The sequence below is a fragment of the Ambystoma mexicanum genome, chromosome 2p (assembly GCF_040938575.1).
Source record: "Ambystoma mexicanum isolate Mex_15411 chromosome 2p, UKY_AmexF1_1, whole genome shotgun sequence".
NCBI lineage: Eukaryota > Metazoa > Chordata > Amphibia > Caudata > Ambystomatidae > Ambystoma > Ambystoma mexicanum.
The window spans coordinates 418952031-418969916 of NC_090923.1; the positions used below are offsets into that span (position 1 = coordinate 418952031).

General features: G+C 45.2%; 1 protein-coding gene across 3 annotated transcripts in view; it reads right to left on the bottom strand.

Annotated features, from left to right (window-relative positions):
• ABHD6 (abhydrolase domain containing 6, acylglycerol lipase) overlaps positions 1–17886 on the bottom strand; it is a 597080-nt gene that overhangs the window by 372204 nt on the left and 206990 nt on the right. For all 3 annotated transcript variants that reach the window (XM_069643773.1, XM_069643772.1, XM_069643774.1), the window contains exon 3: positions 11463–11619. In XM_069643773.1, coding sequence (XP_069499874.1) covers positions 11463–11619 — 157 coding nt within the window. The remainder of the gene's footprint in view (positions 1–11462; positions 11620–17886) is intronic.

Sequence of the window (17886 nt, forward strand, 5' to 3'; positions counted from 1 at the left end):
AAGATCTCAGAAGTGTTTGTAAAACAGTAACATCATACCCCTTAAATAAGATCTACTCGGAATGTTTACTAGCTGTAGGAAATGTAGGATCTACCGTTGAGGAGTCGATAACGAATCCCTTAAGAGTCCAGAGGAAAATTAGAAATTGGGATTGGTGCCATCAGTGAGATTGCCTATTCAGATATAAGGCACTATGGGCAAGTTAGACTAAAATGTAATGTTACCAGGCTATCTGCTGTGGTTTCCAGACAGTGGGATAAGAGAAATATACATGAAGTTGCAGTTCAACATACTTCTTACCTTGGATGTTGTGGGATCGATAAAAACGATACCCTGTGAGGGGTGGTGGTGGTGGTGTCGCCCATGTCTGTGCAATATTGATTCCTGGAAATATTTGATCATGCAATGTCATAAAAAGGAGTTTTCTTACGGATACATGACTCAAGGATTTAGTTACACCCATTACAGTTGACCTTGTGCAAACAATATGGGCACTCCTCTTCATGGGGGACAACAAGCATGTTATCACAGCACTGGTACACTCTATTAGGGGAGTACTCCAAGTAGCAGGTGAAAGTGTATTAGCCGGGATAAAAAGTATTGTAAGAACATTGTAAATGGGTATTTTGATGAAATGTGTTAGCAATTTTAACCAGAAGCGTCATACGCTGCGAATCCGAGTTTTTATAAATTGTAATGCGTGGTTTGTTGTGGATTAGAGGAGCTGTTAAGCTGTGGCTGCGACCCTTCTTCACCCCCCCACCTGCCCTCTGACAGCCGTTGGAGGATTTGAGGTGCCTGCCTGCGAGGAGAGAGCCGTGCAGGCTCGAGCGCTGCTGCGCTAGTTGGCTCCGCCCCCTGCCCGCCCTCTGTGACGACACCAGGAAGTGCAATAAGACCTGCCCCCGGACACCCTTGCGGCGCTAAGCCCGGCGCGCAAAGGGCATCGTTTGTTGTGGATTAGAGGAGCTGTTAAGCTGTGGCTGCGACCCTTCTTCACCCCCCCACCTGCCCTCTGACAGCCGTTGGAGGATTTGAGGTGCCTGCCTGCGAGGAGAGAGCCGTGCAGGCTCGAGCGCTGCTGCGCTAGTTGGCTCCGCCCCCTGCCCGCCCTCTGTGACGACACCAGGAAGTGCAATAAGACCTGCCCCCGGACACCCTTGCGGCGCTAAGCCCGGCGCGCAAAGGGCATCGTTTGTTGTGGATTAGAGGAGCTGTTAAGCTGTTTGGCTGCTTGCGGTGGCGGTACAGGTATTGCCTGTCTACCAGCTGCGGGAAGCTACTGAGGCGAGAGATAACGAAGACCCCTTCGAGACAATGAAGTCAATCCTGATCTCAAAGGGTACACAAGGAACAGGACTAAGAACACGCCTGCAGGTAAGAGAGAGATTCGCTTCACTCCCAGAAGTAAATGGGAGCCCGGAGCAAACCCTGAGACCCACGATGCTAAAACAAAGCCGACTACCATTTGGTACTGATAAAAGAAAAAGCTTATCAGTGGGAGACAATCAATCAAATATGGAGAAATCACTCTCACAGTCGGCGGAAAACGGTGACAATCTGTGGTTGGCACCTAATTCTCCAGAACTACCCATGGCATGTACTATCGTCACGGAAAGAGAAATCACAAAAACTCTTTCCCCATCATCATTTCCAGGCCAGGTAGAGGTGGTATCTGATGGGATTTGTGAGAGGAAAGAAACTGGACAAAGCATTCTAGAATCCAATGAAGTAGCTGAAATAGCAATTGAGGATTTTCGCAAGGGGAAAGTAGCTCCACCCGCTGAAATGTCAGCAGGTAAGGACACTAGCTCCACACAGGGAAAGGAGATAAAGTCAAACCAATTGTCAACTAATCCACTTGTAGACGCGATAGGAAATCAGAAGGCGCTACAAACAGAGGATGAGGCCCTCGGAACAGTTCCTAAAGATGGAATAGGGGTGGATCTTAGTGATTCAATAATTCAAGAAAGCCTGGACATGAGTCTAGAAAACCCTACAAGATCATTAGCGGCACAATTTAGCCCTGGCGTGGCTAGTATTGTAAATAGCCAGCAAACAGTAGATCAAGCTGACAAATGGGACGTGCTGGAATTGGGACATATTGAAGACGCTCTGCAGGATTCGATCAAGCAGAATAAAAATACTGACCTCAGAAGCACTTCAATGATAATGCAAGATCCGATAGACATTTTTCAACCATATAGGGAAGAGAGGATTAGTTCCACATTGAGGAAATACACCATAGCAGCTAGCCCAACAAAGGAGAAGGGGAATCGAACTGCAAAGCCCCTAAAGGAAGTAAATAAAGGAATTCTTACAGATAACTATGACACAGGATCCATTAGTTCCCGCCTGGGAGGGCGGAGGCCGTTAGAAAGATTGAATAACAACAGTGCAGCAGACACTGCACCGGCAAGCTTGAGTAATCTTAGCCTGGCAGATAAAATCATGCAAGACATCACTACAATAACGGATAAAATAGGAAGAGAAAAAAGAAGGAGTTTCTGCCTGATCAATGAAAAAATGGCTGCCTTGGATAAAGAACAATTTGAGAATACCGTCATATCTCCTTTTGGCCTTCGAGAAAATATGACAGCCCTGAAAGGAACTCACTTGCCACTTTGGGACGACAGAAATAAAACTTTGCCAGTGGCGAGGGTGAACGAAGATATGGAAAAGGTTGAAGTAAGAAAGGATCACACGGGAAGTAATCTAGCCAGCCGCTTAAACTGGGAAGAGGAAAACAGGCCTACAGGAGACACATGGGATAAACAAATTCTAGGGATAATAACTGAGGCCTGCAAAACTGAAAGAGAAAAAGATTTGAACCATATTGAAAAAGTGGTTATGTCCTCGCTAACTATAACACTAGCCCCTTTTCTTAAGCTCTATGAGGAACTTAAAGACTCTGTTCAAGAGGTAACCATCAGCAACACTCAAATAAAAGAGAATCATGTTAATATGACCTCGGCCCTGCAGAGCTTAAATGAAAGAACAAACAAAGAAGCTGAATTAACTCAAATTTGGCAATCTCGCCTCAGTGATCTAGCTAGACGTGATGCGATTGATAAATCTGTATTAATGGAAGCGGTCCTGGAAGACTGTAAATGGATGAGAAGCACCCATAAACATAACAACCAAAGGCATAAGGAGGACTGTCCTGACACAAAGCTTAAAGAAGGCAAGGGACCAATGAAATTGAAAAAGGATGCAACTAACCTCCCGAATCAAAAGGTGCAACAACAGGAAGAGGTGATCCTGATCCCGTCCGGGATAAAGGAGACTAACAAGCTGAACTCTACAAATTTAGAACGATCTTCTTTTGCAATATTTGCTGGGGCGACACCGAAGGATCCGAATCACCGAAATGGTAAGGAGATTACGAGTGCATCGAATGAAAAAGGGAAAAAACCCAAAAATGAATCCCTTAAACGTAAAGTAAATGGTTCAAGAGCCTTTTTGAGAAATCTAAGAACTCCACCAAGAAGAGAAAACACAAATTGTGCCAAGAAATCTAGAAGAGAGATGAGTATGAGTAGTCATATAGGGTCCGAGGGACTAAAAGATCAAGAAAAGGAGTTAAGGGAAGAAAGCAGGGAGGATCCAGAGCAGCAAGCGAATTTGAGTGACCTCATTGAGCTGATGGAATCTGATAGTGAGAAGGAAGACTGGGATAGCTTAAGTATCTCGGATTGGCAAACTTTAGACAATTGGGATACAGTAGACCTAACCAAAAAATCTAAGGAAGACCTGAAGTCAAAGCCCCACAAGAAAAATGCCCAAGAAAACATCAGGGAAAAAGAACGAAGACCAGGTACAAATGAAATTGAATTGGACTCTGACCAGGAATCTATTAGATTTAAGACATTGGAACAAAAAAGAAAAGAAATGGTGAAGGGAGGGAGGATTGGAAAAAAAATCCAGGACAACACTTGTCTTAAAGAATCAACTGATAAGGAAAAAAAAAAGGACACTGAAGTCAAGAAAAGGAAAGAACTACCGTTAGGATCACCCCTGAAGAAAACCATTTTATGCAAAGGATATTATCTAAAATTAGAAACAGCTGAAAATGGACCAAGAAGGGTGATCTTAAATAGAAGGTACGTGGTGGAGCTCTGCAAGCAAGCCCTGTCACCAAGGACGATATCAACGGAAGACATTAAAATAGTGGAATTCCCAAAGGAACACAGGCTGGACCAAGTTATCTTGCACTTGTCATCTAAAAATATAAAGCAGAAACTATTGGATGCATCAGACACTTTAAGAAAAAAAGGGTTCCGACTTGAGGACTTAGACGAGGAACCTAGACAATTAAAAGAAAAAGCCCATACAGAACAAAGAAAAAAGACAAAAAAGGAAATCGCAGTAAGACCAAGATCAATAACTCCGGGGGAGAACTTGAAGAAAAATAATGAAAAAAGTAAAAATGAGAAAGAGTCTCAGGAGGAAGAGTCTTTATCAACTAAAAAGAATAAAGAGATATTGAAAACCCTGAGATTCACAGTGGATAACTCGGAAAACTCAAAGATGGATAAGAACAAACCCACTAAAGTAAACAACCAGGGAAAGGAATGGGCCTGGATGGCAAATGCCTTGATTTCCAAGAAGAAACAATAGAGTACGGAGAATGAGCAGACCCGGATCCTATGTGCATCGTGGAACACAAGAGGTTTCAAACATCTGCTCTCTAGTAAATGCGATTTCCTGACCCAATATGATTTTATCTCAATACAAGAATCATGGCTACGTAAATCCCCTATATGCGAGGGCTATGAGGTATACACAAACCCGGCTAGGAAGGGACCAAAGGGAAGACCGTTTGGAGGCCTCATGATACTTACGAAACTGGAATGTCCACTAAAAGTAATGGAACATCTGACACCAAACCCCTATGTGCAAATCCTGAAAGTGACATCTGAAGTGGAATCCCCGAAAATCCCGAAACAAATGGTCCTGATCAATATCTACTGGAGCGAGAATATGCAGGGCCAGACGAACTTTTTAACGTCAATCACGGAGGTAATTGATCAATCCATGATGGAGGGAAATGGCCAGCTGATAATATTAAATGGCGATTTAAATATCAAAATCCTAGACAAAAATGGTAAGATCAAAGCTACCGAACATCTGCTAGGAAAGGAAAAAATATGGATGCAAGAAATGAGAATCCGTGGGATGAAGATGTTAAATGGCCAGACTAAGGGAGATCTTCAAGGGGCCAATACTTGGTACAGTGGGAAATCAGGTGCTTGCTTAGACTATTGCTTTGTGGGAGGAAATACACTGGAGCGGATACTCTCCTTCACAATAACAAAACAAACTAGCAGTGATCACTGTCTGTTAGCAACCGAAATCGTTTGGGAAATAAAATCTAACAGAGGAATTGAAAGAACAATGGAAACTGAGGTTACAGGAGGAAGAAATCGTCTGAGAATTAAAAATCGGGCAATCCCGAATCTAGTACTAGGATACAAAAAAGCGATAAACAACAATGAAGAGCTAGTTGACTACAAATGGCTGTTGGAAGCCCATGAGATTAAGTATGATCCAACTAAAAAAAAGAACACTAAAATAAAACATACGTATGATGAACAACTTGTATTGAGAAGGAAACAATATAGGTCAGAATTGAGACGCATAAAAAAGATAAACAGCTCAGAAAGACACGATCTCCTGAGAAAACAAACATATAAAAACTGGCTGAGACAAACTCGGTATCTAAGACTGCAGAGAGACGCGGAAAAAATGACAGCAGCCATATCGACAAACAACGCTAGAAGTACCTGGGACTTACTTAACGACAGAGAGCACAATCAATCTGCCGTAGGTATTAATCAGGTCTCAGAAGATAAATGGTTCGAACACTACACTACTCTTTATGAAGCGGAAAGTGGGGGAAAAGCTATTAAAGAGATCTCGGACTCAACTCCGTGGGCCTTGAACTTTGATAAGGATGATATCCGAACCCTGATAAAAAAACTTAGCACCTCAAGAGCAGCCGGTCCAGACGGCATTTCCAACAAATTACTAAAAGAAAATTGTGAGGCCTGGACGGAGCTAATATACACATTATTTCAACAAATCATGAAAACCAAACAAATACCAGCTACATGGACGGAGGCTTATATAGTACCGATATATAAGAAGGGAGATCGCGAAAACCCTAGGAATTATAGGCCCATAGCACTCCTAGACTCAATTGGCAAGCTATTCGCGTCACTACTACTGAGAGATCTAAAAAAATGGGCCACCGAGGCAAAAATTCTTGACGAAAGACAAACAGCCTTTGTAAGTGGAGTTGGCACCGCCTTGAATCTATTTTTGATCAACTTGTTGAAGGCAAAGACATTAGCCGGGAAAAAAAAGCTCTATCTTGCATTTATTGACCTCGAACAAGCCTTCGATGGAATCAATAGAGAGCTCTTGTGGTTAAAAATGAGAAATTGGGGATGCCCTAAGGATCTACTTGAAACTATTAAAACATTGTACACTGATACCTCAATTCAAGTCCAAATTACAAGCAATGGGGGACTTTCGAGGAGGATTAAAACCTTTAGAGGAATCAAGCAGGGCTGTGCAGTAGCCCCATTCCTTTTTGTCCTATACATGGCAGATATGAACATAGCTCAGGAGAAGATTCGTGCATTTCCACCGACAATAAATGGAAAAGAAATACCTTGGATGCTGTACGCTGATGATGCGGTATTCATCGACCAAACACCAATAGGTCTACAACGACGGATTGAGTCCTTTAATAACTACTTAAAAGAAAATAGCATGAAGATGAATATCAAAAAATCCATGATCTTAACAATGAAATCAAGCCGGGGCAGGAGACAGTCCGGTAAAACAATACGATGGTCATTAGAGAACCAGAATTTAGAAGAAGTTGAAACGACACTCTACCTGGGGATAATGATAAACAAAAATAGCAACGAACAGGCGCACTACTGTCTGATCCGGGAAAAACTAGTGGCTCTAACAAATCAAGGGATTTGCCTACATCGCAGATATGGGAAGTTTTCTTTAATTCCAATTGTAACTTTCTACAAGCAAAAAGTGTTGGCGGTCATCACTTATGGCACAGAAGCACTCTTAGCCCTGAGATGGGAGGTTTGGAATCTCTGTGAAGCGTATTTTTGGTGAAAAATTTTGCGCCTACCAACCTCATTACCAGTGGAGCTCATTAGAACTGAGCTCAGACTCCAATCAATAAACTCTGTCGTACTCTGGAAAACCTTATCATTGTATAGAAAGTGCATTTTGGATATACCACCAAAACCATTTGAAATTCTAGCCCAGACGAACATCCGGAATGAAGACAAAATGCTTAATGATTGGAAAAGCAGATGCAAGGCACAGTTGGAACAACTAAATCTTGAGGAGGATACCCTAAAGAATAACCCGGACAAAGCAAAAAGAGTTATTCGGGAAAAGGATTGGGAGGAAACCCAGGAACAAAGATTGAGAAGAAATCTATGCTATAACATCATCTGGGAAAAAAAAGGCTTGAATATCCTACCGCCATATCTGTTGAAATTTCCAATTGAACGCTACCGGGATTTGCTGCTGCGTTGCAGACTTAATATTTGGAATAGCAGAGAAGTGAAATGGAAAAGAAGACAAATTGACAGAACAGCTGCATATTGTCGGTTCTGCAAACGGAAGGACCAACTGGAAACGATTAGACATGTTATGTTAATCTGCCCAGCTTTAAAATGCAAAAGAGAGATCTATATGGGAAGTTACACAATAAATATCACCGAGGAGACGGAAGAAAATTATTGGGAAAGAATCCTCACTGCGGAAAAAATTGGCAAAACTCTAGATGCATTGAAATTTGTTGAGATGTTAAACTTGAATCAAGAGGAATAAGAATCTGATCTGTAAGAGAACGCTACGAGTAGTCCTAGATACTTAAGTACTGAATTACTTTGATTGCCCAAATCTTGAATAAATGAGGCTGTGGATCATAAGAAAATGGAGAGATTAAGTCAATGACGGGACAATTATTGCCTGATGACAATTGGATCTAGGGAAGTTTTAACAAAGGAACATTGTTTTTACTAAAGGAATAAGGATGTAATGTTAAAGGTTTAACTATACTTAACCAATAAAACACACAAAAAAAAAAAAAAAATGCGTGGTTTACATATACTGATGGCTTATGATTGAATTAGAAGGAGCATTTAGGGTTGCATAGTTTTAATGAATATTAGAATGATTGTGTTGCATTTGGTTTTCCTTTTTGAGATGTGAAGACTATCTTTTAATGTATTAAGGTTTATTATAAACTACATATACAATAAAAAAAAAGTAGAAAGAACGGTAGTGCCCATGGTTTGCAAATCATACCTGCATACCAAGAGCTCTTTGGTAGTACCTGCAAAAAACCTGCAAAAAACCTAGGTTATGTACATCCATATTTCATCAAAAAGCTAGAAAGGGAGGTCTCTAATTATAGACGTTGTGAAGGGAGCCAAAGAATATAGGGCTTCCCTGGGGGCCAGTGTAAGCCATCTGCTCCGAGATATGAACCCTATAGGAGGTAAAAAGTACTCCCACAGAGGTATCTTAGCCCACGCAAGATTGGCAAGTGAGACCTATAGTCTATAGGAAACCTATAACACTAACACTAACACTAACACTAACACTAACACTAACACTAACACTAACACTAACACTAACACTAACACACACACACTAACACACACACACTAACACACACACACACACACACACACACACACACACACACACACACACACACACACACACACACACACACACACACACACACACACACACACACACACACACACACACACACACACACACACACACACACACACACACACACACACACACACACACACACACACACACACACACACACACACACACACACACACACACACACACACACACACACACACACACACACACACACACACACACACACACACACACACACACACACACACACACACACACACACACACACACACACACACACACACACACACACACACACACACACACACACACACACACACACACACACACCTTTCTCTTCCCCCCCCCCCCCGGCACTGCCACACATCTGCCTGACCTTAAAATTAATCTTAACCACTGGCATTGCTCTGGGCAACCCTCCAGACCATCGTTCTTCACCTGCCAAGCCATTACAGAAGGGGAAAGACCATATGCAAATCGGACTTGGTCCCACCCCAAAAGGGGCAGTCCAACGCAAACGGCTTGGTCACATCCGTTCTTCACGAGACCACAAGCATCTCCCAAACATGTTTTGGCCTTGTTGGGCCTCATCAGTGAGGAGTAGCTTGGGTCTCTAGGCCCAGCAGGCACGGGACCCACGTCTGGGCATACCCGTCCCACTCGGGGTGACATAGCAAAAACAAAGAGGTGATGGCTGGAAGGTTTAGAATTAATCTTAACCACTGGCATTGCTCTGGGCAACCCTCCAGACCATCGTGCTTCACCTGCCAAGCCATTACAGAAGGGGAAAGACCATATGCAAATCAGACTTGGTCCCACCCCAAAAGGGGCAGTCCAGCCCGAACTGTGGCCTGCTGGGCCTAGAGACCCAAGCTACTCCTCACTGATGAGCCCCAACAGGGCGAAACATGTTTGGGGATGCTTGTGGTCTCGTGCAGAAGGGATGTGACCTAGCAGTTCGGGCTGGACTGCCCCTTTTGGGGTGGGGCCAAGCCTGATTTGCATATGGTCTTTCCCCTTCTGTAATGGCTTGGCAGGCGAAGAACGGTGGTCTGGAGGGTTGCCCAGAGCAATGCCAGTGGTTAAGATTCATTCTAAACCTTCCAGCCATTACCTCTTTGTTTTTGCTTTGACCTTAACATGGTGGGCAAACAAGATATAACTGTAGAAAATATTATGTGTATCCCAATATATGTACTAAGAGTAAGTCTTGACACCAACAGTGTCATGCACTCCGTTCCTCAGTCTACTGTTGTCCCTGTTGCATGCACACCCACATCTACCTCCAGTTCCCAGTCAGGGCAGCAGCAGTTTGGTGTCCGTTGGCCTCGTTCATGGACTGGAGACAGCTATCATCTGGGGAGAACGATTACACATCACAAGGGACGTTTACGTCCATTTCTCTACTGGCAACTTCCCTGGCGTATAGGTTCAGGCATCCTGTTGCTAAGCAGCCACGTTCCACTACGAATCACGTGTTGTGGTCTTCTGTCTTTCCCGGATTAACCCGATTTCAGATCTGTGTCACGGACTGCTAGTGGCTCCTCACTTTTACCACAACACCTCAAGGTACTCCTTCCTCTTAACCTGATTGCAACTTCAGGCATCTACAGGTGCTTCCAGTGTTTGGTACCTTCAAATCTGGAGCAGTGACTAATCTACATCCTTCTGCTGTCACCCTTACCATACACTGATGGTACTACCAATAACGCCTATTACAGTACTTGCCCCAGCGAGTCCTTGGTTTTGTCAAAGTTGCACCCTTCCCACAACTAGGTAAGCTTTCATATTGGCCTGTATTCAGTTGTCCCTATTGATGTTCCCTTACATTGGTGTTCTATGTTAATTGCTTATTTGCCTTGCAGCGGCCTCGGGTTTCCGGCGTTCCAGGGTTTCCGGAGTTCAAGTACCTATCACCTGTGGCCTCAAAGATTGCACAGGGAGTTGTTTGATACCTTCCTGTGTGGTACTTGGGGACGGAGGTCTTTATAATCTACACGACTATCAAGTCTTGACAAACAGCCATTCAAATTGAAAAATAAAAGGAAAACCATTGGTCGTCTGGGGCGGGGGGGGCAATTTGGCGTGGAAACTATAGTTCCTGACTTTGCCAGTTTTCCTATGAACAATAGTCCCCTATGTGGAATCATACTGGGTAAATGTGCATGTTTAGGTTAATGACATTCCACAAAGAGATCTCTAGACTGCCAACACCCTGTTGGAATCTGCACGTCAGGGTTTAAGTGCCAACTGTATAGTATGTGAGCATTTAAAGTACAGCCTTTTGCTGTATTGGATGACTTTACCTTGTAGAATAGCTCAACTAGGACAGAACAGGTTTCCAAGTAAAAGGAGTGCACAGGAAAGGAGAGCACAGGTGATGAGGTTTGAACCAATCCCCTACGTCTGCTTGCTTTCATTGACATGTGTTCAAACCACTCCAATGGCTAGGACACGCACGTGAATGCTCATATATCAGAGTATGTTATGGGGCAACCATGTGCTCTGTGGACGTGGTCTGCATCTGCAGGCATAACATGACTTGATTGAAGCACAAGGATACACCGTGTGGCAACAAAATAAACAGTGCCTTGTGTGGCTTTACCAGCCACAATGTTGAAAGATTTTGGGGCCAAAACAGTGGTGATACTCTTAATGAAAAGTACTTTTGAATTTCCAACTCCATTCTCATAAAGCTTGCATAATCCTTTGTGGTGGCTTACCTTGACTACACCCAGCCACATGTCCTTGTGAGCGGAGAAGCCATGCAGCATCAGCACAGATGGCTTGGTTCCAGGCTTTCCTCGATAAGAATAACAAAAACGGTAGTTCCCATGGTTCGAATATCGTACCTGCATACCAAGTGCTCTTCGCCAGTACCTGCAAAAAACGCAGAAGGTTATCAACGTCCTTATTGCACAAAATGCTAAAAAGGGAGCCCTCTGATTATAGAGATAGGGCTTCCCTGGGGGCCAGTGTGAGCCATCTGCTCTGAGATGTGAACCCCGTAGGAGGTTAAAAAAAAAAAAAAAAAGAAGGACTCTTCCAGAGCTCTCTTAGCCCTCCCAAGATTGGCAGGTGAGACCGACCTAAGGCACATCTACCTTCTACAGATAGTCTATAGGAAACCTACATCCAAGTTAAAAAGCTTACATATATCTTTACTGGCAGATGACATGGGCAATTCTATACAACCTTCCCAGGCAGATCACTGGGCACTGTCATGATACTTCTGCCTGACTCTAATATGGTGGACAACAAACAAAACATAACTGTAGAAACTTCCCTCACCTAGAGTTGGAGGAAGACTGGGGCAATCTGAGCACTTCTATCCCTGTCATACACAATATAAAAGGGAGTCTGTTTCCACTATCTGCATAAGAGAGAGTATGGCATGCCTGTGAGCTGGTACTGAAGAGCGAAAGAGAAGTAGGAGAAGTAAGACAAAAACCAGAAGAGAGTAGATGGAGGAAAGATTGTGAAGCAGAGAGAGATAGAATAGAGAATATTTGCTGCTGTGAGAGGGCAAGCAATTGCTTGAGAAAGAGGTGAAAACGGGACAGGTTTGTCAAACAGGTCAGGGATTGCTTGTGGCCTCATGCAGAAGGGATGCAACTTAGCAGTTCACGTTGGGCCGCCCCTTTTGGGGTGAGAGGAAGCCTGATTGGCATGTTGTCTTTCCCTTCTGTAATGGCTTGGCAGGCTCAGAAAGGATGGTCCGGGGGTCTGCCCAGAGCTCTGCCTGTGGTTCTTTTAAAAGATGGATTTCTAAACTCTTACCTGGTTGGAAGAGGTTTAGGAGGCCATCCTCGGTTTAGTGAAACAGGAGAACCTTCTGGACAAGCCAGACCAATCTAGGTACCTCGACAGGCGGTCAAGACTAAGTCTCAGGAGGGGTGAGCATGATCGGAAGCCCATAATGAGCACACACACACAGCAACAAACCACAAATTACTCTTAGACAAGCGTATATGAAAAAGATCTATAAATTGATTGTCAGCCGTACCAAATAGACACCAGTAAGTTTAGCATGAGTAAAACAATGATCACACATATACTTTATCTATACAATATATATATATATATATATATATACACACACACAACACATTTCCTAATGCAATTCAGTTACGTGATATAACCACAACCTGTGAAGAGAGGGTTAAGTTAACACACATGGCATTAGGTTATCCTTCAGAGTTTGTTCCATAACTTTCGAGTCCAACCCTAAGAAGAGGAGAGTCTTGTGCTCAACAGTACAGTTATGCGTATAAAACACACAATCGCGCAAATGAACAATAGAGCGGGTCTTCTTTTCAGGGCTGTAGCAAGTCAGGCTGGGACTTGAGGCAATGAAGAACTATTCGAGAAGCCCTGCCCTTGGCGACAAAGCAGTATTCAAATGAGAATAGCTAGGGAGCGCAGGCTAACCCAGCCAAGTTAGAGTACCTTTAAGGGATACTCATGCGTAAAAATGATCGGCTGTGCCAGGGGGCCATCGGTAAATTATGCAAGTACTCATCGACCCTCAGCACAGTCGGGACCAAACTTCGCCAGTTTAGTTGCGGTCGCTAGTAGGTTCGAGTCCTGCAGATTCGCGGCTCTGAGCGGCTGCGGTGGAGAACGATCGTCTGTGACGGGACAGTTGCCTTTTCTCAGCTTCCGAAGGAGGTATGAAAAGAATTCCGGGGTAGCTGGCTTCAGGGCACAGGAGAGCAAAACAGCAGGCGAACTACAATGATCATCACCACCAGGTAGTGACGCGGGAATCGTGGATGCGGGTAGCGTTACGCACTCTCCTAATTCGGGACCCAGAGGAGCTAGGCCTGCGAAATTTGGCACAAGATTGCAGGGGACAACAAGCCAACAATGTCTCTGGTCTGCACTCGAGACAGCGGCGGAGCTGCAGGTTACCCTGAGGTAGAGCTGGACACATCGCTCGATGGTCCAGGAACACTTCTGAAAGGGGCTCGCTTGGTGGGTAAGCAGGGGGTGCCGAGAGTAGTTGTTCCCACTACACCAAAGGGGCAAAGCACCTTGGCAGGCCTTCTTAATCGAAGAAGAAAGCAGGGGTCCAATGGGACAGCAGAGGGCAAAGGGTGCCAAAACCTTCCAAAGCGTCTCCGGTGGGATTATGGGTCCGTTTCATCATGTAGGAAACTTGGCTGCTTCTGTAGTTCGGTGAGAACACAGGTGATTGACCTGGAATGGCTGCAGAGCCCCTTCTCTTATCCAAGATTAGCTTTGCGCCAAAATCAAGGACTTCCAATAGAAGAGCTGCTCTCTTGCAGGCATCCCAGACGTGGACCAATCACAGGCCACAGTGGATTCAGTCATTCAGGCCCTCCAGATATCCTGTGACCAGTAGTGTGGATTGGAACTAGACAGTTCCAGCCCTCTTCCTGGGCACACAGATTGGTTTTCGCAGGAGGCTGCATGCCCAAATCAGGAAAACCCGGGTTACTCGACCTGGGTGAAGGGGAGGGATAAAATGGCCATGTGACAGAACAAAAGACTTTGTGGCTTGGCCATTTTCGGACCTAAACGCGGTAAACGTGGGTTAACTCGATAAAAAGAAGTAAAACATTACAAATAGTAACTGCTACCACCAGCTCGTCCCAGGCACCCTCATACAATCACCAAAAAATCCTTTGAGGGTGTCTAGGGCCATAAAACGAAAAGGGACCCCAGCGCACGGTACTAAACGGTACATTATGGACTGTTTGTTACCAAGAAATGGCAACATAGTCAAAGACTAAGGGAAACAGTTTCCCAGTACTGGCAGTCTGAAGGACTATCAGTTTCCCCATAACAAGTGAGCAAAAGCCCAGGCGTTCAGCTGAAGGCTGGGCTCCACTGGAAAAAGTCAGGTTAGGATAGCCACACAAATGCAACAAGTTGGGGGGGGCATAAATGGAGGTAAAATTGCACATAAATGAAATCTTTCCTAACAGTTCTGATGGATTTAAAATCTTTCAGCTATCATCTTTTGGTTTTGCTTATGTCAGGAGGCAACTCATCGACACAGATGCCGAACTACGACCAGGGTCTCCGATGACCAACATGCCGAAATGAGTGCCCAGGGACAATTTATTTTCCTGAACCTGTGAGTGAATGTTGTGGACCCTCTCCTGCGGTAAACACACCCAGGAAAACTTGATGTTTTTGACTAGGTCCTTGACCTGCAAGACTCAGGATACCACGTGCCTGAAGAGTAGGGAAAACATGATTGCTTTTTACCCATGCAGACACCAGTTTGCTATTAGAAAGCTCACATTTTGGGTTGTATAGCAAAACCCTAATTCCCATTGGAGTTCTAGAAAACCCATCCTTATAATTCTAATTGTTTGGGGGTATTGTGGCCTGAAGGTCATTGACAGATAGAAACTGGAAGGAAGGAGGAAGATTATATAATTTTAAAAGTTATTACCCTGCTGCCCAGAGAGCTTTCCATTTTATTTTGATTGAAAGCAGCAACTTCCTTGTAAATAAAAGAATGTACGAGAATTCAAATTCCAGCTTCTGGTTGTTAAGTTTTGCCCTCTTTTTGGCAAAGCAGATAAACAGAACACTTTATATCTTCAGTGGATGCCAATTATAGATTAACAGCTCTGTATATAGAATGGTGTCAAGAATGGATAGTGGGGATCAGCCAATTTCTATCAGTCAGTCGTCTCACCATTTCAATATTATGCTCAATTTTGGTTGCAGCATAGGGCTGGATCCCTTTAGGGTTAGCAGCATTCCAAGTAACTCACAGCCAATAATGCCAGACACATCACATAGTGAAGATACTAAAAACATGACTCTCACAAACTCAAATTGCATTACATCCCCGCCCCTGCCACTGTAATCCAGGATGAGCCGGATATGCTTTGTGCAAAAGCTACCCATGGTCAACAGTCTGCGGCCGAAGGGCCGGTCAGAATTCTCAATTGCATGCTGCTTATTTTATTTACATTTCTTTAGCTGTTCCTGAAGGATACAATATTCTCAGAGATGACCATACAACGGCGGCGAAGTGGCACTGATTTATGAAGCCTCCCTTCAAATACATCAAGAAGAGGGTGCCAAGTCAACCAACTTGAATACCACGCCGAAGACCGCGAATGAAGGGCGCGTCGCAACAACCTCAGGATTCTCGGGATCCCGGAAAGGGAGGAGGGCCCCAGTGTCGAACTCTTTCTAGAAGATTGGCTGGCTCACACCTTCGCCCCTATAAAACTGTCTAAGTTCTTCTCCATTGAAAGAGCACACAGGGTGCCCACTGGGCAGCCCACCCCGGGAGCCTCGCCTAGAACAATAATTGCACGCCTCCTGAATTTGAGACCGTGACGCTATCCTCCAGATGGCAAGGGCCTCGGGCCCAATTACATACAATGGATACAGAGTGGGGTTCTACCCGGATTACACCGAGGAGGTCCAAAAGGCCCGCCAGTCGTTCGACTGGGTCAAGAAGAAACTCCAATCTCTGTCAATCAAGTATGCCCTTTGCATGGGAGTGGCTCGAAACGCAAATCCTCAATGGACCCGGAGCCCGACGCTCACCCTCTAGACCGACCGCACGGAAACCTAACCCTGGACAGCGCTCGCCATCCTTCCGATAGACCCGGAAACTGAGGCATCACAGGGTCCCGTCAAAAGCACTACAGAGAATGGATGAGGCCTCGGCATCATAGGAACAGACCCACAATGCAACACTACGGGAACTCTACCTCAGCGGCCGCCGCCCTCTAGGCGGTGGAGTCTCGACCACAGTCCAGGTAATCCCGAAAGAAGTTTCACAGTTTAAAAGTTTAATGTTTGGGTGACAGGTGCTCCCAGTTTGGGGGGGGAGGGGAGTACAGGGTGCGGGGGTTCTACGAGTTTAGGCAACCTGAAACACAGTATAAGAAGGCATGACACTCATCCCTACGGAGGCAGGAAACACAAACAGCCCACATGCAGGGCCCGTGAGACCCGCATTGCTCAGGCACGAGGTACATTGTCAAATGGCAACCCTGGGACGACTCCCTCCAAGAGACACACTTGGGTACCCCGGGTCTACACTACGCTTCGTGGCATGGAGGGATCCAGACATGGGGCACTCCAGACTGAGCTCGACAGAACACTACATATGACCCAGGAGGCTACCGAGATATCAGATCCTTGGTGATGCCCTACAATAAGACCCACGCAGCTAAAATAAACACAGACAAGCTATCCTTACTGACCTGGAATGTCAACGGCCTGGCTTCCAGCGTGAAACAAAGACTGGTGCTCCAATATCTCAACCGATACTCACCAGACATAGCGTTCCTCACGTAAACGCACCTGATTGGAACCGGTAACAGCTTCTTTAAAAGATCCAACTATCCGCATACTTATCAAGCTGGGTTCACAAAAGGAGCCAGGGGCACAATGATACTAAACGAGTCCCCCTACAGGTGAGGAAAGTACGGACTGACCCCAGGGGCCGATTCGTGATACTGCTCGCAGATATCTGGAGCGAAAATTGGGGTCTCATCGCGGTCTACGCCCCTCCCACACTCATGCAGGAACTACTTGGCGAACTGCAGAACATACTCCTAGAGGAGGACGCCAACTTATAGGCTATAGGGGGGGGGGGTTTCAACGAAGTTATGGATGTCATGGCTGACAGGTCCTACAAAAGGGCAGGAACTCGACCTGCCCCGACAGCTCTGTACACGTTTGCCGAGACACTGGGACTGTCGGACACCTGGCGATCACTGCACGATGGCGAGGCTGGATTCTCATTTTTCTCTAGTGCGCATAAAACATTTTCTAGGATCGACTATGCCTTCATCCCCTGCAACACATCCCACAGGCTTGTATCCGCGGAGTTCCTAGCAAGAGGTATTTCGGACCACTCCCCGCTCCTTATAACTATGAAAAACGCTCGCCAGCGCCCAGACATCACCTGGCGACTGAGTACATATCACTTGCGGCTTCCCGAAATTGCTGAAGAGCTCGAGAAACTACTTGGCGAACTGCAGAACATACTCCTAGAGGAGGACGCCAACATTTAGGCTATAGGGGGGGGGGGCTTCAACGAAGTTATGGATGTCATGGCTGACAGGTCCTACAAAAGGGCAGGAACTCGACCTGCCCCGACAGCTCTGTACACGTTTGCCGAGACACTGGGAC